General features: G+C 65.9%; 2 protein-coding genes across 2 annotated transcripts; both read left to right on the top strand.

Annotated features, from left to right (window-relative positions):
- Window positions 1–4,044: 4,044 nt before the first annotated feature.
- Window positions 4,045–6,060, top strand: EMIHUDRAFT_441448 (hypothetical protein). Its single transcript, XM_005786216.1, has 6 exons — window positions 4,045–4,272; window positions 4,344–4,781; window positions 4,905–5,098; window positions 5,284–5,428; window positions 5,524–5,559; window positions 5,657–6,060. Exons 1-6 carry the CDS (start codon window positions 4,111–4,113, stop codon window positions 5,819–5,821), a joined length of 1,140 nt encoding a protein of 379 aa, XP_005786273.1. The 5' UTR covers window positions 4,045–4,110; the 3' UTR covers window positions 5,822–6,060.
- Window positions 6,061–7,651: 1,591 nt separating this feature from the next.
- Window positions 7,652–9,776, top strand: EMIHUDRAFT_455678 (hypothetical protein; the record flags this gene model as incomplete). Its single annotated transcript, XM_005786215.1, has 7 exons — window positions 7,652–8,035; window positions 8,185–8,316; window positions 8,491–8,532; window positions 8,814–8,993; window positions 9,057–9,116; window positions 9,283–9,393; window positions 9,467–9,776. The coding sequence occupies 7 exons, from the start codon at window positions 7,652–7,654 to the stop codon at window positions 9,560–9,562; spliced, it is 1,005 nt and encodes a 334-aa protein (XP_005786272.1). The 3' UTR covers window positions 9,563–9,776.
- Between the last annotated feature and the right edge of the window lie 10,405 nt (window positions 9,777–20,181).

The raw sequence follows: 20,181 nt of genomic DNA, 5'->3' as shown, positions 1-20,181 counted from the left end.
CGCCCAGCGGCGGCAGCCCGCCTCGGCGAGGAGCGTGCCGAAGCCGGGCCAGAGCGCGGCGTGCTCGAGCGGGAGGCAGCGCCGCTCCAGCTGGAAGAGCGGCACGGCGAGCGGCATCGCGGGCAGCCGGCCGGGCGGGAAGCGAAGCACCGCGCGCGGCAGCTGCAGCAGCGAGAGCAGCGAGCCGCTCAACACGCAGAGCGAGAGGAGCGAGTCGGCGGCCATGGCCCACATGCTGGCCACCTCCTCGCTCGGCGGCTTGCCCTGCACCAGCCCGGGCGGCTCGATCAGCAGCCCAATGAGCTGCTCCAGAAGGCCGTCCGGCAGGCCCGGCGGAGCGGCGGGCAGCCGTTGCTCTGGCGGCGGCACGCGCTCGGCGAGCAGCTTGCGCGCCTTGCGCAGGTTCATCTTTGGCGCGCTGAAGGACATGCGCGACTTGTGCGTCCCCGTCAGCCCCGCGGCGCTCAGCTTGGCCAGCGCCGCCACCACGTCCTTGGAGAGCGCCGATCCCGCGCCGCCCGGCTGCGCGGCCACCGCCCGGTTGCGCGGCGCCCAGACCCGCTCGACGACGAGCAGCTCCACCGGCGGCGCGAGGAGCCGGCGGACCACGGCGTGGTGCACCTTCTGCAGCAGCATGTAGCGCGGGTACTGCAGCGCGTCCGCCGCATTCCAGCGCGCGCCCGCCACCTTCTTGACCAGCGAGAAGGCGCTCCGCTCGAGAACGTCGAGCCACTGCTGCAGCCCGTCCTCGGCGTTTGGCGAGATGCCGACGCAGAGGGCCGCCAGGCTCTCCGCCGCCGCCAACGCCTCCTCCGCGTCCAGGTCGTCCGCGTCCTCCTCGTACTCGTCGCCCGCCGAGCTGCGCAGCGCGGCCTGGGCGCGGATGGCCTGCTCCTGCCGCGGGTCCGACCAGGTGGTGCGGCACGTGGTGTGGTCGACAAAGTAGATGCGGCCATTCTTCTCGTCGAGCCGCTGCTCCCAGCCCAGCGGCATCAGCGGTTGGGGCATCTCCTCGATCTCGGGCAGAGAGGCGAGCAGCACGCGCTCGATGGAGCGCCGGGCAAAGCAGCCGCGGAGGTGGGCGAGGCAGCGGCGGTCCTCCTCTTGACCCGACGTGCTGGAGCCGTCCGACTGCTGCGCGTCCTGCGCCACGACGGTGGTGCCGACGGCGAACATCCTGCCGGCGGGCCAAGGCGGCCAAGCGAGAAAATTTGAGGGAAAACCCGACTGTGGAGAGCGCCGTGCGCCGAGTGGACTGCCGTGCCGACTCCTTGGGGCTCTTTGTTTCTTTCTTTTGAGCTAGACTTCAATGTTAAAAGGCGGTGTGTATGTGTGTGTGTTAAAAGGCTCTCGCACACGCACGATTCACACGACAGACAAGGCGCAGACGACGGCTTCCTTAGAAGCCATCGTCCTCGCCACAAGAGCCGGCGTCCGAATTCCCCTCCTCCGACACCCGCCCCACCCCACCCCACCCCGGACCCTCCCCAAAGCCCCACCCCGTCCCGACCCACCCCGCCCTCCCCGGACCCTCCCCAAAGCCGCAATCGACCCCGCCCCCCTCCCGTACCCCCCATCTGCGCGTGCGCTCGCCACCCGCGCCGCCGTCTCCCCCATGCGCACTTGCGCCAGCAGCCGTCCCGCCTGGCGCCTCGCCCGCCGCCCGCCGCCTCGTTAATAGAAACAAGCGAAGGCACACACAACATGACGCCAAACACACGATTGCACGCACCGCACCGCACCCAGCACCCGCGCCCGCCGCCCCCCCGGCCCCCGCCCCGCCCAGGTGGGAAAGAGATGAGGAGATGGAACAGCCCGAGGAAAGAAAGGAGCGAAACAAACACGTATGGGAGCTTTTAGAGATGTTGTAGGTCCTCATCTGCCCGCGTCCACCCATACCGCGCTGGTGTCCATGTTAAAGTCCCAGTTCTCGTAACAGGAGTCGTCGTTTGCGACACAACCTGGGTTGCGGCTGCAGGTCTGCTCTCCATCGGTCAGGAGTAGCATGACCTTCGTGACACTTGAACGGCCAGTAGCGAGCAGCTGCTCTCCCATGAGGAGCCCGTTGGAGATGAAGGTCCATCCATTACCGCCGGTTCTTCAATGGCAGACGCGAGGGTGCTAGCGCTGAAGGTGAGGTCGCTGAGCTTGGTCGTGTCGGAGGCAAACTGTACCAGCCCCACGTTACTCGTTAGCGATGCGGCTGCGGGTTCACACACAGCTCGGGAACTCCTCGCTGCTGCGTAACTCCTCAAAGCAACGTAGTCCGAGGCGGTCGAGCGCCGCCGCCTGGCTGGCATGCAGCGCGCCACTCGCGTGGCTCTGCGCACCCTCTGCATCGGCCGCTCTCGGCGTCGTCTCGTCGGCGAGGCGGCGGTACCGCGTGGCGGCCGTGGCGTCGGCCGGGTGGCCTCGAAAGACGAGCCGTTCATGTTCTTCACACGGCCATCGCATCAGAGCAAGCTTGCCTGCGGCGGGGGCGGGCGGGTGCACGGAGCTAAGTGCCTCGCCGCCCTCGGAGGAGTCGCTTAGGCGGCTCCCTAGGCGGCTCCCGTGGTGTACCTGTTTTAGTGCCAGTGCGCGCCATTCCCGTGCCCGAGGCGCGAAAAAGAAAGAATTTAACCACAAAAGAAAGAAAGAAACCAGACAAACCAAACGAGGGATGGGAGAAGGACAGGGTCCCCACCTGCACGAGCAGGATCTTGGAAGGACGATCAGGGACACAGGGGAACGGGAGTGGGGAGCGCATCGCGACACGGAGGGGGGCTGGGCAGGGTTCACCCACACGACAGGGTCCCAGGGATTCCCCTCTCGTATAGGACAAAGTTGCACCCGGCGGCACGGGGGCAGGCGCGGGCCTCCTACTGGTTGCGCTCTCCTAGTTCTCCTGCTCCTGACAACAGGGACAGCGACAGGTTCGCAGCACGGTGGACTCCCTGTTCCACTGGCGATCTCTCTCGACTAGCGACCTTCCTAAATAAATAAATAAAAACGGACACCTCTCTACTGTGAGGTGGGTAAAAAGGAACAGGTCCCCGCCTTGCGATCTTTGTGCAGGGTTGCTTCTTTGTTAAGCGACCTTCCTCCGCCCGAGGCGCGCCTAAAATTCTTGGCGTGGAAAATTCTTTTCCTCTTAGGCGGCTCCCGTGGTGTACCTGTGTTAGTGCCAGTGCGCGCCAGTCCCGTGCCCAGTGTCGTGCGACGGAGTTCCCTTTTAAAATTCTTTGAGCTTAGCCTTCGATGTTATGAAACAAACGCAAGGCGGACATGGCATATCGCTCTCGGGCCCGCAGACATCCGCACACCCGCCGCCCCCCGCGCGCGCCCCACCCCGGCCGGGAGAAAGGGGAGTGACAGTTTGGGATGGCAACAGTCGAGTACCTCGCACTCCATGTGCGAGAACGCAGGGTAAATGTAAATGAAAGCCGTCCGGCCCCCAAGTCCGGCTCACGCGCCCCGACTGGCCGACCGATCTACCGCACTGGCCACTTCCGCCCCCTCGCTCGGAACCCATCCACCTCGCCTCGGGCCGCGCCGCGCAATCTCGGTCGATCTCGCGCAATCTCGGGCGATCTCGGGGCCGCGCCGCGCCATCTCGGGCGATCTCGGAGAGTCGCTCGCGCGGCGGCACACCTGCTCAAAAAAGGAAGGGCCCGGTTGGAGCCACGGGGCTCACGTGCTCGCTCGGTGCGCCGCCTCACTCTGCGCCAAAAAAGAAAGAAAACAGATAACCCAAGGGGGGGATGGGAGGACTCTGCGCCACTTCAGGCGTTAAATAAAGAAATAAATAAATCGGACACACCAAACAAGGGGTGGGAGAAAGGACAGGGTCCCCACCTGCGCGAGGCGTTGTCTCGAAAAATCGTGGTAAAAGGTGTACCTGTGTTAGTGCCAGTGCGCGCCAGTCCCGTGCCCAGTGTTGTGCGAGGGGTGAAATTCTAAAATTCTTTTCCTTCGAGCCTGTGTGCTGTGAGAGAGAGTTGGCTTGTTCAAATTCTTTTCCTTCTGAGCTCGCTGGAGGCTGGTCGGCGCTTCTGATCAGCGTCGAGCGCGCCCGCACTCACGGCCGCTGCTCGTCGCTCTAGCGCCAAAACTGCCGCGCCGCTCGCGATGGCCACGTCCGCTCGCTCGCGCGCCGTACCGCTGCTCGTCGCTCGGAGAGGAGCGCGATCGGCCCGCTCCTTTTCGTCCGAGAGCAGCTCGAGCTACTCAAAGCTCACGACTGGCTTCTCCTCCCGCATCTCCAACGTGCAGGAGAGCTTCTTCTACCCGGTGCGCGCCGCCTCGCCGCCGCCGCCCGCCCGCTCGGCAAACCACCAGCCTCAGCGGCCGCCCGCTCGCAGGTCGACCGCGTCGTGGTCAACGTTCCCGCCACGACGGCCAACCTGGGGCCCGGCTTCGACTCGTTTGGCTTTGCGCTCGACGTCTGGAACCGCGTGATCGTGCAAAAGTCGGACCGGTTCGAGATGGTCGTGGAGGGGGAGGGGGAGGGGCGGATCTCGCTGACCGAGGACAACCTCGTCGTGCAGTGCGTCCGCAAGGTGCTGCACTCGCTCGGCAAGGAGATGCCTCCGCTGCGCTTCGAGTGCCAGAACGCGGTGCCTCCGACGCGCGGGATGGGCTCGTCGTCCGCGGCGCTGGTGGCGGGGCTCGCGGCCGGGCTGGCGCTGGGCGGCAAGGACGTGACGACGCCGGCCAACAAGAAGCTGCTGCTGCAGCTCGCCGCAAACGAGGAGGGGCACGCCGACAACGTGGCGCCCGCCATCTACGGCGGCTTCCAGGCGCGCGCGCCCGCCTCCCCGAGCGCGCCGCCCCGAGCCCGCCGCCCGTGAACGCCAGGGCGTGTGGCGCGACGCCGCGACGCCGCCGCCGCCTCGACCCCGCCGCCGCCGCCGCGTCTTCAGATCGCCTTCAACGCCGAGGGCCACTGGATCACGCAGCGGGTGCACATCCCCGACGGGCTGCAGTGCGTCCTCTTCATCCCCGACGACGAGATGCCGACCACCGAGGCGCGCGCCGTGCTGCCCGCGAAGATCGACCGCAAGGACGCAATCTTCAACATCGCGCGCGCCTCGATGCTGATCAACTGCTTCGCGACGTGAGGACGCCCCCCCCCCCCCCCCAACCCCAAGAAGCTCTCCCGAGATGGCGTCGCGCTCTCGGGAGACGCTCCGAGGGGAGCGGCGACACCCCCCAAGGCGGCGCGGCGGCGGCGCGGCGGCGGCCCGGCGGCGGCGTGGGTGGCCTGAGCCGCCCCGCCCCTCCCTCTGTGGCGCGCGGCAGGTCGCAGTTCGACCCTCTGCGGATGGCGATGGAGGACCGGCTCCACCAGCAGTACCGCAAGCACATGTTCCCCTTCGAGCCAATCATAAAGGACGCCCTCGAGGCGGGCGCGCACGGCGCCTTCCTCTCCGGCGCCGGCCCGACGGCGCGACGCCACACGCCTCCCCCTCTCCGCCGCCCCCTCCGCCCTGCCGCGGCCAAGACCCTCTCGGCCCAATCTCCGGCCGCCGCCGCCCGCAGGTCCTCGCCATCACGGGCGGCGTCGGCATCGCAAACGTCCGCCGCGCCCCCCTCCCTTCAGCCCCCCGCGCCGCCGGGGAGACCTGAGCCTCCCGTGCGCCTCTCTCGCCCCCCCCCCCCCCTCTTCTTGCAGGTGGGTTCCGACACCATGTCACAGTTCCTCGCCGAGGTGGTGTCGGACGCGATGGTGTCGTCGGCGGCGCGCCTCGGGGTGCGCGGCACCGCGCACATCGCCACCCCTTCCTACTTCGGGCTGCACTCCAACGGGTACGACCGCGACGGCGAGCAGCTCTGGTGAGGTGGCGACCCTCTGTCGCCGCCCGCGACTCGGCCCGCGACTGGTCTCGCTGCGCCGGCGCAGCCGCGCGTCGGTCTCTCTCTCCAATGTGGCCACTCCCACCTACCCCCGGGCCGTCCGTTCGCACGCGGCGGTCGTGCTATAATATATTATAATGTGTTGCTGCACACGAACCCTCGCGGTCCCTTCTGTCTGTTGCGTGTCGCATTCTTTTTATAGCATGCTCTCTCTAGTAGCTCGGCTCTAACGCTAAAAAAAAAAATTGCGTTTTACCTGCGAAAGACACTACTCTCCCCCCCCCGTCGCTTGTCCCCCTTGGCGTGGGCGCCCCTCACCCCCCAGCTCTCGGTATCGCGTACTGCACGAGGCTACCGTGGGCCCCGCCTGCGCGCTGGGGGTTCCCTGCCCTGTCGGGAAGCCTAGCTCTGAACCTGGGGTAGCTACCTAATGCGGGGCTCCTGGACGGGTGATGAAGTTCGCCTTGAATCTCTCTCGTCTCGCTTTCCCCCCTACTCGCGTCCATCGGGGGTACTCCCGTGCTTGGCTCTCTGATCTCCCCCCCCCCCCCCCCCTCCTTTCCTTTCCGGGATGAGAAGCGCGCTGCTGTCCCTAGAGTGGGGTCGGGTGTTGGGGGAATTGATTAGGCACGTTGTCTGCGGCCGCCCACGGACGATTGCCGGAGTGGGCCGAAGGACAGAGGCTTGCCTGCGTGGGGGCGCGCGGGCGCCCACTCAGGCTCGGCCTCCGTTGTCTCAGCCTTCAGTTCACCTCTCCTAGCGCCCGGTTTTGCGTGGCGGCCTTCATTTCGGGGTCGAAGGTGCTACACACACTTGCCCCCTGGTGGTCTGGCACTCGGCGTTATACCTACTGGGGTTAGGCTGTTTTTCTTTTATTTTCTGAATCCACGCGGTGTTCTTTCTTTCCTGTCAGTTTGGCGTTGTCCCTACTGGGGTTAGGCTGTTTTTCTTTTATTTTCTGAATCCCGGCGGTGTTTTTTTTTCAAAATGCAGATTTATTTTTCTTTTGGTTTCTTTTTATGCTTATGGCAGTAAAAAGAAAGGCGGCGGTCGATATCCCATACTTCGACTCACATCTTCACTGCTAGTTCGTGAACGTGGAGAGTTTTTATGTGAACGTGCGTCCTCGGTCCGGGGTTGTGTTTTTGTGTGAACGTGGTCTGTGCGTCTTCGAACCCAGTTGTGCCAAACGTGGCTGGGTTCACAGCGATTGTAGGAAAATTGGGGGAACACTTGACGGTCGCGGCCTTCCGACTCGCGCCTCCGCCTCACTGGCACTATTGTAGCCCTGGCCGGTGCGCGTGCGGAGTTGAAGTTCCGGAGTGAAAATTCGAACGCGTTCTCTCGCGGTGACCAAAAAATGTCCACCTCAGAGGCACCTCCGGAGGCAGGCCGCCGCACGCCGGCGACACAGCTCCAGCTGTCGAACTGACCCGCAGCTCCTCTCAGTGACAGCTCAGAGCGGGAACTGTGACGAAAGTTGACTGAGGCGGTTGTCAGGAATCATCATACGGATCGCATGGTGGCTCTCTCATGACGGGAGACCGCCCGACCACTCCTGGGTGGCACTGCCACCGGTGTCGCTCGACGTCCTGTCGACAGCGTGCCGACAGCGACACAGACCATGTGGGACGCGTCGAGTATCGACCTCTACTGCTTACCCAGCCTTCGAGTGTACCCTGGCTATGCTTCGAGTGTACCCTGGCTATGGTCCCACACCCACTGGTGTCCATCTCAGAGACCGCAGGAGGTCATGAGGGTACGGGAGTGCCAACCCCACAATGCCTAAAAACCCAGCCCAGTAAGCTGGGACATGAGCGCGGACGGGCAGCCCTCCTCCGAGGCGGCGCTGCTAATCACGGTCTCCGACCCGGAGAAGCACGGAACCTCAATCACCGCCGCGTTCGTCGACTACAAGCTCTCCACAGTGACGCAGCTCTCGCGGTACGCGGCGAAAGAGTTCTTCGTCCGGCGGCGCTATCGCGACTTCGTGTGGCTGCGCGACCGGCTGTGCCACGCCTTCCCTGGCTGCGTCGTGCCGCCGCTCCCCACCGTGGACTCGCCGCTCAAGGACGACCGCTTCTCGCCAAACTTCATCGAGCGGAGGCAGGCCGGGCTGCAGCTGTTCCTGAGGCGCGTGGCGGGGCACGAGCGGCTGCGGGAGTCCTCCGACCTGCAGACCTTCCTGGAGGCCAAGGTGTGGGAGCTGCAGACCGTCAAGAATGCGACGGGCTCCTCGTGGCTCGGCGCGCTCTTCGACGGCACCCAGGAGAGCGAGCCCGGCCGCAAGCCCTCTCGCCGCCCTCTCGCCGGGCTTGACCGTCGCACCCTGGCCCGCGTGTCCAGGAGAGCCTCAAGAGTGTGCAGTCGCTGATGGCGCACAAGGTGCCTGACGAGGAGGCGATCGAGCGCGTCCGCGCCTTCGCCGCCAACTACGCGACGATTGCCTCTGCGAGCGCGTCAAAGCAGCACGCAGCAGTGCGCACGCAGGCCGACATGGCCTCCGACCTGCGGCAGCTCGCGCCCGCCCTCGACATGCTCTCTCAGTCCGAGACGGAGCTGTCACTGCCTCTGACGCACATGGCACGCCCCCTCCGCGGGGCGGTGCGTGGCGGACGGCGCCGCCAGAGAACTGCTCCCGCCCGTCTGCAGGCGGCGGCGCTCGATCGAGTCAAGGAGCTGCACCTGGCGAGAGTGCAGGCGCGCAGGGGCGAGGGCCGGGGGCGCGGGCGCCGGTAGGGGGCGGTCGAGCGGCCGCCGCGCATCTCCTCTGCCGAACCGACACGAACGCCCCCCCCCCCCCTCCCCCCCTCCCCTTTCTCTGCACGCTCTGCAGGCGGAGCACGTCTGCGGCCTCTCTGCGCTCCTCGCCTTCAACACGGGGATGGCGACGGCGCTCAACGAGGCGCGCCGCCCCTGCCCCAGTCCCGCCCCTCGCCGTCCGACCCCACCGACGCGGCAGCGCCCAACGCCAGGTGCTCGCCAACCGCGACGCGGCGCTGCTGCAGTACCAAAAGGCGGCGGCGGCGCTCGACGCGTCCACCAAGGAGCGGCAGCGCTGGCAGGAGGCGGAGCACAGCGGCGCGCCCTCGCCGCGCTCGGGGGTGCTGGGGAAGCTCGACGAGCTCATGTACGACCCGCAGAAGGGGTCGAAGGCGCTTGCTGCCGCTCCGCTCCCGCCGCGGCGAGCCGCTTCGACGCCCCGCCCGCCGCCGCAGGTGGAGGTGCGCGTCAAGGAGGCGGACGCGGAGCTCAGCGCGGCCAAGGAGCGGTGGGAGGCGCGCGCCTCCATCGCCGCCTCTACAAGACCGAGACGCCCCTCCCCGACGCCGCCGGCACCACGGAGACCACACACCACCGACTCCGCAGCCACGCCCTGGCCCGTCGCCGCCTGGTCCCGCCCCGCCACTGGCCTCCTGACGCCACCTCTCCTCGCCCCCGCAGGCGATCTCGACCTCGATCCACACCGAGGTTGACCGCTTCCACCGGCAGACCAACGCCGACTTTTCGCGAGGGCTGCGAGAGCACGTCCTCGAGCAGCTCGAGTTCGAGCAGGCCACACCGCCACACGCCCCCTCCTCTCGCCTCGGCTCCGCCCCACAGCCGCCGCCCTGCTCGCCGCGGGTAGGCGCAGCAGCGAGAGTGGGAGCAGCTGCTCGACATCGTGGAGCGAGTCGAGACGGTGCCGGGCACGGCCGCCTCCTTCCGCCCCTCCTCCTCCTGACCCCGCGGGCGCGCTGGAGCAATGGGTGACGGGAGAGATCTGGATCGCGCGGCCCCGCTCTGGCGCTTCAACGGCGCACGCCGCGCCCCAGGGGAGCTGCTCTCTCGTGGCCGATGGGGAGGAGAATGCTGACGTTTCTTTGTACAGAGGTTGCCCGTGTGTGTGTGTCTCCTCTGAGAAGAGGAGGGGTGGTGCAATTAATATACCCAAATGCCAAAAACCGAGAAACGGCTGAGTGGTCGCAGTAGAGGGCCCACAGCGTCCTAATCTAAAATCTGAGGATTCAGGATTGAGGCATCGCTTTAGTGAGGCCAAAGTGAGTTTATGGATGGGTGAGAACGAAGCGCGACACGGGGAGGCACGCGGACCGACTCGTCGGCGACTATGCTGCACGCCGTTTCAGAATTTTTCTCAGCGTGAGCGAGACGTGGAAGAGTGCCACCGTCGGGTAGGACGGGTCGGCCCGGAGCAGCGGAGTAGCCGTCGTGGTCGCGGCGAGCAGCGCCGGCCACTCCGGCGCCGCGTCGGCAACATGGGAGCATGTCCACCGCCACTTCGCGGTCGCAGCGCTGTTGTCGCCCAAAACGCCGCTAGGGAATCCCTATGTACCTTTCGGGCAAACCATCGAGCTGTATGTCGATTTCGACTTGACGGCGGCATGGAGGCATGATGCCTCCATGCCGCCGTCAAGTTGGAGCCAGTCTGCGGCGACCACAGCGCTCAGAAAGGTACATAGCGAGCTTTTCAGAGTCAAGCGATTGCGCGAAATCCCACACTGGTGGATTTTGGGGCGCTGTGGGCCCCCTAGTCGCAGGTCGGGCGGGGACCTGTTCCTTTTTACCCATCTCCTAGCAGAGGTGTCCGTTTTATTTATTTATGTATTTCACCGGTCAGGGGGAGCCAGGCCCCACGCGCAGCGCGGCCGTGTTGTCGATCTTGATGATGGTCGGGCCCTTGGGCTTGTAGCCGAGCGACGCGAGGAGCGAGCGCAGGTGGACCGCCTCGCAAGCCGCCAGCGTGCCGGCAGAGATCTCGGCCTCGAATGTCGAGAGGGAGATGTGACCCTGCTTCTTGGAGAAGTACGAGACGATCGCGGTGCCGATCTTGAAGGTGTTGAAGACCGACGACCGCGCAGCCGTCTAGTCTACGGCCACACACACACACATAGTGTCCTTACCACCCCTGGACTGCATCTGCGCAGTTTCGTACCGCTGCGGCGCGGTTTTGCAAAAACCGTTCTGCAGCGGCGCGGTTTTGCCCTTCACCCGCAGCCTGGATTGATAGTCATTGTGGGTGTGGGGGCCGCGGGCCAGGACTTTTGTTTGAACAAAGTTTTGACAGTACATTTCTGTCGGGCCTTGGAACAGCTTGTGAGTGGTCACTGAAGACCTTCACAGTTGGTAGCGGCGGGGCAACGATCCCCGGGACATTACGACAACATGTCGTCGACGGACAAGCTGGTGATTCCGGCCTACAAACAGAGCTCCGAGCGGGAGTTCAACGAGTGGTTCCGCAACCTGCGGACCGCGGCGAAGCAACACAAGTACCTCCTCGACATCATCGAGGTGGGCACCATCCGGCCGGGCGCGGAGCGCGAGGCCGAGGCGGTCGCGCTGCACGTGCGCTACAAGAACATCGGCACTGCGGACGGCCTCATCCCGGCCATGATCGACAAGTTCTTCAAGGACCTGTCGGTGACTCTGTCGCGCCAACTCTACGGTGCGCTGCAGAACGCCGTCAAGGACGACGACACGCTCGCCGAGATGTTGGCGGACGAGGACGCCGACCACTACGACGACATCAAGAAGGGCATCGCGGCGATCAAGTCGCTCATCGAGTCGGAGGACACGAACTCCAAGAACGTGCGCACGAAGGCGCTGCGCGCGGATCTCGAGAAGGCGTACTCCCCCGACGCTCTCAAGGACCTCACGTCCGCGAGCCTCGCCAAGTTCAAGACGGGCATCGAGCAGGCGAACAAGTTGCTCAAGGACTCCCAGTGGCACCTCCCCGACGAGGTGATCGAGGAATACATCCTCGACGCGATCGCCGCCAAGGGGGCCACGCTCGGCGCAAACATGCGCGTGCAGATCGGCATACAGCGCCAACTCGCCGCGCAATCGGGCAAGACGTACGGCCTCAAGGCGTCCACGCTCGCGATGCAGGGCATCCTCGACCAAGACAACGCGGACCGCGCCAACGAGGCCAAGGCGGCTGCGCAGGCGGCGTTCGAGGCGGAGATTGCCTCGCAAGGCGTGCTCAAGGAGAAGCTCGCGGCCGCCGAGTCCCAGGTCGCCGCTCTCCAGGCGCAGATCAAGTCCGACAAGGGCGGCGGGGACCGCGGCGGCCGCGCAGCCGCTGGGCGCAAGCCGTGCCCCCACTGCAATGGGTTGCACGGTGGCAAGTGCATCGGCGACCTCATCTGCAAGGGGGTCCCTGTCGCCAAGGTGCTCGAGGAACTCCCCGACCGCATCGACCACGAGACGAAGGTGCGCATGGCCCAGTCCTCGTACAAGAAGGTGTGCGCCAAGTCCCCCGGCCGCACCCTCCCGCACGACCCCTTCAAGAAGTCGGACTCCACCGCGACCGACCACGAGGAGGTGCGGGCGGCGCTGGCCGACTCTGTCACCCGCACGTTCGACCCGGACGGCATCGTCGGCGGCTTTGTCGCTGGCGTCGGCACCGACCAGGTCGAGGACACCTTCCCCGACTCCAACCCCACCGACACGCCCGCCATCCTCAAGGCCAAGACGGCGGCGCGCAATGCGGCGGAGGCACGGGCGCGCGGCGGGCTGTGGGTCAAGTTCACCTCGTTCGTCACCGCGCTGCCTCGCCCGTACATCGGCGCTTCCATCCTACTCGTCCTGCTCGCGTGCCTCATCCCGGTCTACATGGGCTCGCCTGCCTCGATCGGCACGCCTGTGGCCGACGCCGTGGACGAGCCCTCGAACATGGGCGTGATGGTCGAGTCCGTCACCGCACTACCCCTCGAGCTGTCCACCGGGCCGGCGACTGGCTCAGGTGGCGGAGCAGAGTACGCCATCGAGGAGGACCCGCTCCAGCCGATCTACCGCAAGGTCGCGGGCGACATGTTCCGCGCAGTGAATGACATCGACGTGCCCAAGACGGTCCCGCTCGTCCTCTCGTACACGTGCATCATGCTCGCCATGTACGTGGCGCGCATGGACGCGATGCAGGCACACGCGCTTGTCGGGCATGTCAAGGTCGTCGACGCGTACGACACGACCGCCGGTGTGAACATGCCGGGATCGTATGCCGCTGGCGTCGACTCCAAGGCGGGCATGAACATGTTCCCGACGCCCGACTACTTCCCTCACGGGTGGCGCGAGCCCGAGAAGCCCATCTACATCCGCTGCGCAAACAACGACTACCTCAAGGCGAAGGGCGTCGGCACCGCGTACGCCTTCGCGCTGGCTGACCCGACCAAGCCGCAGGACACCAAGGTTGTGAACACCGAGTGGGTGAACGCGCTGTACGCGCCCGGACTCGCCATGCCTCTCGTCAGCGTCAAGGAGTGCAAGGCGCAGAACATCGTGGTCCGCTTCGACCTCTGCCCACCACGCTTCAACTACCCCTCCGGGCAGACCATCTACTTCGGGGAGGACTTCAACATCCACCTGATGCCGCTCGGCGCATCCGTCGGCGCCAACGCCGCCAAGGCCATCGTGCGCGGCAAGCCGGGGCGGCGCCCGACGGATGGCACCTTCTGGCGGCACGCCCTGTGCATCTCCGGCGACGCGCTAAAGGACCTCAGCAAGATCGCGGACGGCGTGCCAGACCTCTCCAAGATGGACCGCAACGAGGGCCTCGACGACGCCGCGCTGCAGGCGAACGCCAAGTACCACGCGCGGCGCAGCACCGGCCGGCCACTGGCCACTCGCTTCGGGGGCTCGTCGCACTACGACCTCTGGTCGCCCAAGGGTGTGGTAGGCGTCGATGGGCACTGCTACGCACTCATGGTCGTCGACGAGCACACCAGCACCATCACGCCGTACATCCTGCAGACCAAGGGCCAGACGCCTGCCTACCTGCGCAAGTACTTCGCCGAGAACGAGGGAAAGGACGGCCACACGTTCCGCGGAGGAGTTGCGTTCTGCGACAACGAGGTCGTCCTCAACTCCAGCGCCGTGCGCGAGCTCTGCCTCAAGTACGGCATCACCCTCCGCAACAGCTGCCCCTACGAGCCGTGGCAGAATGGGGCGTGCGAGCGTGCGAACGCTACCTGCGGCAGGATCGTGCGGGAGATGATGGCGCGCGCAGGGGGGCATGGCGCCGCCCAGCTCTACCAGTACTGGGGCTACGCCTGGGTGTACGCGGCCACCATCGCCAACGCCACCTTCGCCGTGCGCGACACCGGCAAGTCAGCGTACGAGCTCAAGACCGGGCAGCGCCCCAAGATGAACATGTTCTACCCGTGGGCGTGCAAGATGATCGTCAAGTCGCCCCCCCACCTTGTGGCGAACGGTGTCTCACCCACGGGCGAGATGGCGGCCTTCCTCGGCATCTCGCGCACTTCGCCCGGCTGGAAGTACGTCATCACCGAGGGTCCGCGCAAGGGGCACATCGGCACCACCACGCAGGCGACATTCTGCGTCAACGAGCTCTGGAACGGCATCGAATACCGTGCTCCTACCTCCGACCTCACCCCGACGGACATCGAGGGCGCGTGGCCGGAGCCTGTGACCGCGGACGAGACGCCCGACGAGTCGGACAAGGCTACGCTCGACAACAACGTGACCCGCGGCGACTCCGTCTTCCTCCCCACCACCGACAACCACGCCGGGGGGCTGACCCTCGACGAGGAGGTGGTGATCATGCCAGACCCGGCCAACGACGGCAACGTCAACCCGCCCGCAGCGGGTGCGCCTGCGCCGCGCACCACCCGCAGCCGCGGCGGCGTCTCGACGGGCGAGTACAACAACATGCTCAACGCCCGCCTCGCCGCCAATGCCACGCCCTTCGGCATCTGGGCGGCTGCGGCGGCCGCATCCCCATCGTCGTCGGTCTACCGCAACACCACGGACCAGTGCGTCGCGTACATGTCGAGCGTGGACGGCCAGATCATGCCCATGCCGGACAACATCGTGCCCAAGCACTACAAGGACATCGCCAACATCCGCGACCCCAAGCTGCGCGACGCGTGGTACAAGGCGTATGACACCGAGTTCCTCGGCCTCATCCAGAACGGCACGCTCAAGCCCATGCGCCGCCCCGCCAAGGTGCGCGTCCTCCCGCTGAAGGAGATCGCCTCCCGGAAGTCCGACGGCCGGTGCAAGTGGCGCGGCTGTGTCATGGGCAACCTGATGCGGCCCGGCGTCGACTTCACCAAGACCTTCGCGAGCGTCGTCCGCTACGGCACGACCCGCACCGTGCTCAACGTGGCCGCGCAGGAGGACATGGAACTCATCACGTGCGACCAGCCCATGGCGTACACCTGGGCGGAGCGCGGGGAGGGCGAGACCTGGTACTGCGAGATGCCGAAGGGGCTCAAGGGCAAGCCCGACTACTGCTACATCGACCCCATCACCGGCGAGGAGAAGGACATGGTGTGCGAGGTCGGCAACCTCTACGGCGCACCATCCGCAGGTAACGCTTGGTGGAACCACGTCAAGTCCATCAACAAGGCGTTTCCTGGGCTCGTTCAGTCCGAGGCGGACCCGAGCTGCTTCGTCCTCACCCGCAACAGCACGAAACTCATCGTCGTCATCTACGTGGACGACTTCGGCATCTTCCACTCCGGGACCACCGCTGGCAGGGCGCTCGCGCACGAGTACATCGAGCACTTCAACAAGCACGTCGGCAAGCCGCTCAAGGTCCACGAGGGAAAGGTGCACGAGTTCCTCGGGCTCAACATCACCAAGACGCAGACCGGTTTCAAGCTGTCTGCCAGCAAGTACATCGACACGCTGCGCGCGCGCTTCTTCCCGTCAGGCGTCACGCACGCGGGCTACAAGGTGCCCGCGGACAAGGACCTCCCGTCCATCGTCATCAGCGCAGCCGAGAAGAAGACCGCGCCCGACCCGCAGCTCCTCCAGCGCTGCCAGTGCCTCATCGGCAGCCTCATGTTCGCCACCAACGCGCGCCCCGACATCCAGTACACCGTCTCGCAGCTGGCGCGCTGCATGGCTTGGCCCGACGCGAACATCGAGGCCGCCGCCGAGCGCTGCCTCATCTACCTCATCGGCACGCAGGACCTCGGCCTCCACTACGAGCGCGTCGCCGACCCCAAGCTCTTCGGCTGCTCCGACGCGAACTGGTGCACCCGCCAGAGCACCTCCGCACCTCGTTCGTCACCGCGCTGCCTCGCCCGTACATCGGCGCTTCCATCCTACTCGTCCTGCTCGCGTGCCTCATCCCGGTCTACATGGGCTCGCCTGCCTCGATCGGCACGCCTGTGGCCGACGCCGTGGACGAGCCCTCGAACATGGGCGTGATGGTCGAGTCCGTCACCGCACTACCCCTCGAGCTGTCCACCGGGCCGGCGACTGGCTCAGGTGGCGGAGCAGAGTACGCCATCGAGGAGGACCCGCTCCAGCCGATCTACCGCAAGGTCGCGGGCGACATGTTCCGCGCGGTGAATAACATCGACGTGCCCAAGACGGTCCCGCTAGTCCTCTCGTACACGTGCATCATGCTCGCCATGTACGTGGCGCGCATGGACGCGGTGCAGGCACACGCGCTTGTCGGGCACGCCCAGGTGTACGCCATGGGCTGGTCGCACGTGATGAGTTCCATGTCCTCCTGCGCGGCCACGTTGAGCACGGTGCGGGTCGTGCCGTAGCGGACCACGCTCACGAAGGTCTTGGTGAAGTCGACGCCGGGCCGCAGGCGGCGAAGCATGTCTGGACTTCAAGGACAGCGCTTCTCCGCTGCTCGAGGCTTGCGGCAAGGTCCAGGCCGACCACACGGAGCACCTGAGGCAGCTGGCGTGGCCTCACTCATGACCTGTGCTACCCGTCGGCGGGGCCAGTTTCACAACGCGCCTCATTTTTGGCACCCTCCTGCTAGCAGCGCATGAGTAGGGAGACCGTGTGTGGTGTCTTTGCGGCCTAGAGCACCCTCTTGGCAATCTATATTCCGGATTTTAGCCCTCCTGTCGCATCTGGTGAGCCGTACCAGAGCGAGGACCAAACGCGTTGTGAAACCTGGAGACCGGCCCTTTTGTCGCCTCGCTCGCGCGCCCACACACAAAGGGATCCCTACATACGTGTACATGCCCTTGTCCGTCGTCGCCTCCGACGTCGGCCGCCGCGCTCGCCTCTGGCGCCTCGTCGACGAGGAGGGCCGCTGCGTGCGCTGCTGGACCACCGCACGGCACACGCCGCCCGCGCACCCGCTCCTCTCGTGGCGCAACGCGGCGCACATGAGCCTCGAGACCTCGCTGCTCGCGCCGGCCGCCGAGCTGGGCGGCCTCGCGCGCGCCATCCTCGGCCGCAAGCCCTTTGCGAGAGAGTCGCTCACCGACGGGCCGGGAGCCGCACGCGAGGCTGCCTCGCTCGCCAGGCGAGCGAGGGAGCTGGCGCGCTCTCGCTCCGCCGACGCGGCGGTGAGAGTCACCTGGTCGCGCGGCGGCGGCGGGGCGGCCACCGGCGGCGGGGCGCATTGGTCAGTGTGCGCCAGCCTGCGCGGCCTGACGTGGGGCGACGCCTTTGACCTCGACTCCATCGAGGCCAGTTGGCGGGCGCTGATGGTGCCGCTCCTATCGCGTCGCGGCGAGAGGGGCAGGCTGGAGGAGGTTCTCGCCGCGGTCAGGCGCCGCTGGCACGCCCCAAGAGACGCCGCACCCGCCCTCGCCGGCGACTCGCTCTGCCGCCACGGCATGCGAGGCCCGGCGCCGCTGCCGCGCACCCTCCCCACGGCTCTCTTTGGGGGGCGAGAGGCGATCTCGCCGCGCGCCTTTGACGCCCGCCTCGGCCGCGCCTGCCCGAGCTTCCCCCGCCGCGCCGTCGCCTCGCTCCGCCGCCACCTCCTCGCGCGAGGGAGGAGGCGCCCCTGGCCGCCCTCGGCCGCCCGCTTGCTGCCCCGGCCGAGACCGCGGTCCAAGGGGGGGCGGCCGGTGCGGCGGCGGTGCGTCGAGGCGTGGCTGGCAGCGGCGCGGCTCTCCGCCGCGCGGCAGCGCCGCGCCGGCGCGTGGGACTGCTACAACCCGAGGACGGGGTCGGAACTGCTCCTCAACGGCCTCCTCCTCGGCTACGCGCTGCCCAGCACAGCTGGCGCGCTGCTGCTGCTGCTGACGCAGACCGAGCTGCCGCTGCGCGGAGCGGCAGCCGCCGCCCGCGCCGAGGGCTTGATCAACCGTCCGTTCACGGCGGCGGCGTGGGCGAAGCTGCAGCCAGGCCGCGCATGGCCGGCAGAGCTGGAGGGGCAGTGGACGGTCGCGCGGGTGAGCCGGGAGGGGCTGGTGCTGGTGCCGAGCGAGCTCTTCTCCATGGATGACGGCCAGAGGGACGAGGCGCAGGAGCGGCGAGCGGACACACTTGAGTGGTGAAGCGGGACTGAGGTCTGAGCTCGGACTGCCCCGAAAGAGGGATCCGTCGGCCTGTTTTGTTTTGTAAAAGCATGTTCTCACCTGAGGGAGGGTCTGTAGAGGATGTAGAGTGTAGAGCGCTGTAGAGCTGTAGAGCTGTAGAGCGCTGTAGAGCTGTAGAGCTCTACATCCGGCGCGTGACCCTGCGTTGTAGAGCGATGTAGAGGCGCTCTACAACGTGAAATCTCTACAACAAACTCTACATCAAAAGCGGCGAACGAGGCACGGTCGCTCTCCGACATTGAGGCGCGTTGCACTTGCCAGTGCTGCCCTGGCCTTCTGTCTGCCCGCCCAATGGGTGGCAGGTGCCTCTGCTGCTGTGGCATGCCTCACGGCTGCGACTGGCCGGCGCCTCGGCGCGTCAGCTCGGCTCGGCGTACTGGGCTGGGTTTTTAGGCATTGTGGGGTTGGCACTCCCATCGACCCTCATGACCTCCTGCGGTCTCTGAGATGGACACCAGTGGGTGTGGGACCACAGCCAGGATACACTCGAAGGCTGGGTAAGCAGTAGAGGTCGATACTCGACGCGTCCCACATGGTCTGTGTCGCTGTCGGCACGCTGTCGACAGGACGTCGAGCGACACCGGTGGCAGTGCCACCCAGGAGTGGTCGGGCGGTCTCCCGTCATGAGAGAGCCACCATGTGATCCGTATGATGATTCCTGACAACCGCCTCAGTCAACTTTCGTCACAGTTCCCGCTCTGAGAGGAGCTGCGGGTCAGTTCGACAGCTGGAGCTGTGTCGCCGGCGTGCGGCGGCCTGCCTCCGGAGGTGCCTCTGAGGTGGACATTTTTTGGTCACCGTGAGAGAACGCGTTCGAATTTTTACTCCGGAACTTCAACTCTGCACGCGCACCGGCCAGGGCTACAATAGTGCCAGTGAGGCGGAGGCGCGAGTCGGGAGCTCCCGCACGCGCTGGCGCGAGGCATGGCGCATGCAACGCGCAGCAATGCTCGCCTCGCCTCGCGCAAATGCGACCGTCCTCGCAGCCGACAGTCCACCACCTGCTACAGAAGCACTGCGACGAATGCGGCACCGGCGACGCATGGCAGGCTGGTCATGACGCAGTTATAGGGTGTTGTGTGCCGTCAGAGTGACTCTCTGTGTGTCAGGGATAGTCAGGGCCGTCCATCAGAGCTCCAGTAAGCTCGGAGACACCCCATTAGCGCGGCTTGACCTCTTTGAGTCACTGCCTTCCCGCGGTTTGGCTGTAGAGCCTCTACAACAAACTCTACAGCAAAATCGCGCTCTACATCGCTCTACAACGCAGGCGCATCGTCACGCGGCGGATGTAGAGCTCTACAGCTCTACAGCGCTCTACATCTCTACAGCTCTACAGCGCTCTACACTCTACATCCTCTACACCCTCCCTCAGGTTCTCACGCGCGACAGCCCGGATGTCTTTTACTAAGCACAGCCCCCCCCTCCGACGTCCGAGCACGACAAAAGATGAAAAGATCGAAGGCTCGAAGTCGAACTCGAAGTTACGAAGAATCCCTGGTCTGGCCGTCTGCGGGACGATTTTTTCCCCTCCAAGAGATATTTCACGGTATCTCCGCGGCGAGAGATATGGCGGGGTCCGGGGATAGGATACCGCGGGATACCGCGGGATACGGATACTGGGAGATACCGGGAGATACCGGGAGATACGAGATACGTGGCTGGGTTCACAGCGATTGTAGGAAAATGAGGGGACCAAATCACGGTCGCGGCCTTCCGACTCGCGCCTCCGCCTCACTGGCACTATTGTAGCGGGTCAGTTCGACAGCTGGAGCTAAAAGTACGTACTGGGCTGGGTTTAGGCATTGTGGGGTTGGCACTCCCATCGACCCTCATGACCTCCTGCGGTCTCTGAGATGGACACCAGCCAGTGGGTGTGGGACCACAGCCAGGATACACTCGAACGAAGGCCGGGCGCAAGCAGTAGACGCCGATACTCGACGTATCCTACCCCGGCCGTGACCCCGTCGGCCCACTGTCCAACCCACATCCAGCCATCCCAGCTCACCCCCAGATACCCCATCGTCCGGCACAGGCATAAACGGGTGGTCTTTTTCCATCCGGCCTTGAAGAC

The sequence above is a fragment of the Emiliania huxleyi genome (assembly GCF_000372725.1).
Source record: "Emiliania huxleyi CCMP1516 chromosome Unknown EMIHUscaffold_153, whole genome shotgun sequence".
Taxonomy (NCBI): Eukaryota; Haptophyta; order Isochrysidales; family Noelaerhabdaceae; genus Emiliania; species Emiliania huxleyi.
The sequence above is the reverse complement of the archived record's forward strand: the minus strand, read 5'-3'. Positions and strand labels throughout refer to the sequence as shown.

Bases quoted from the DNA above. Each gene is read 5' to 3' on its own strand.
- EMIHUDRAFT_441448 (XM_005786216.1), top strand. From the start codon at position 4,111: ATGGCCACGTCCGCTCGCTCGCGCGCCGTACCGCTGCTCGTCGCTCGG. The intron at 5,099-5,283 runs GTGAGGACGCCC...GGCGCGCGGCAG, and splicing joins CTGATCAACTGCTTCGCGAC to GTCGCAGTTCGACCCTCTGC. The intron at 5,429-5,523 runs GCGCGACGCCAC...CGCCGCCCGCAG, and splicing joins TCTCCGGCGCCGGCCCGACG to GTCCTCGCCATCACGGGCGG.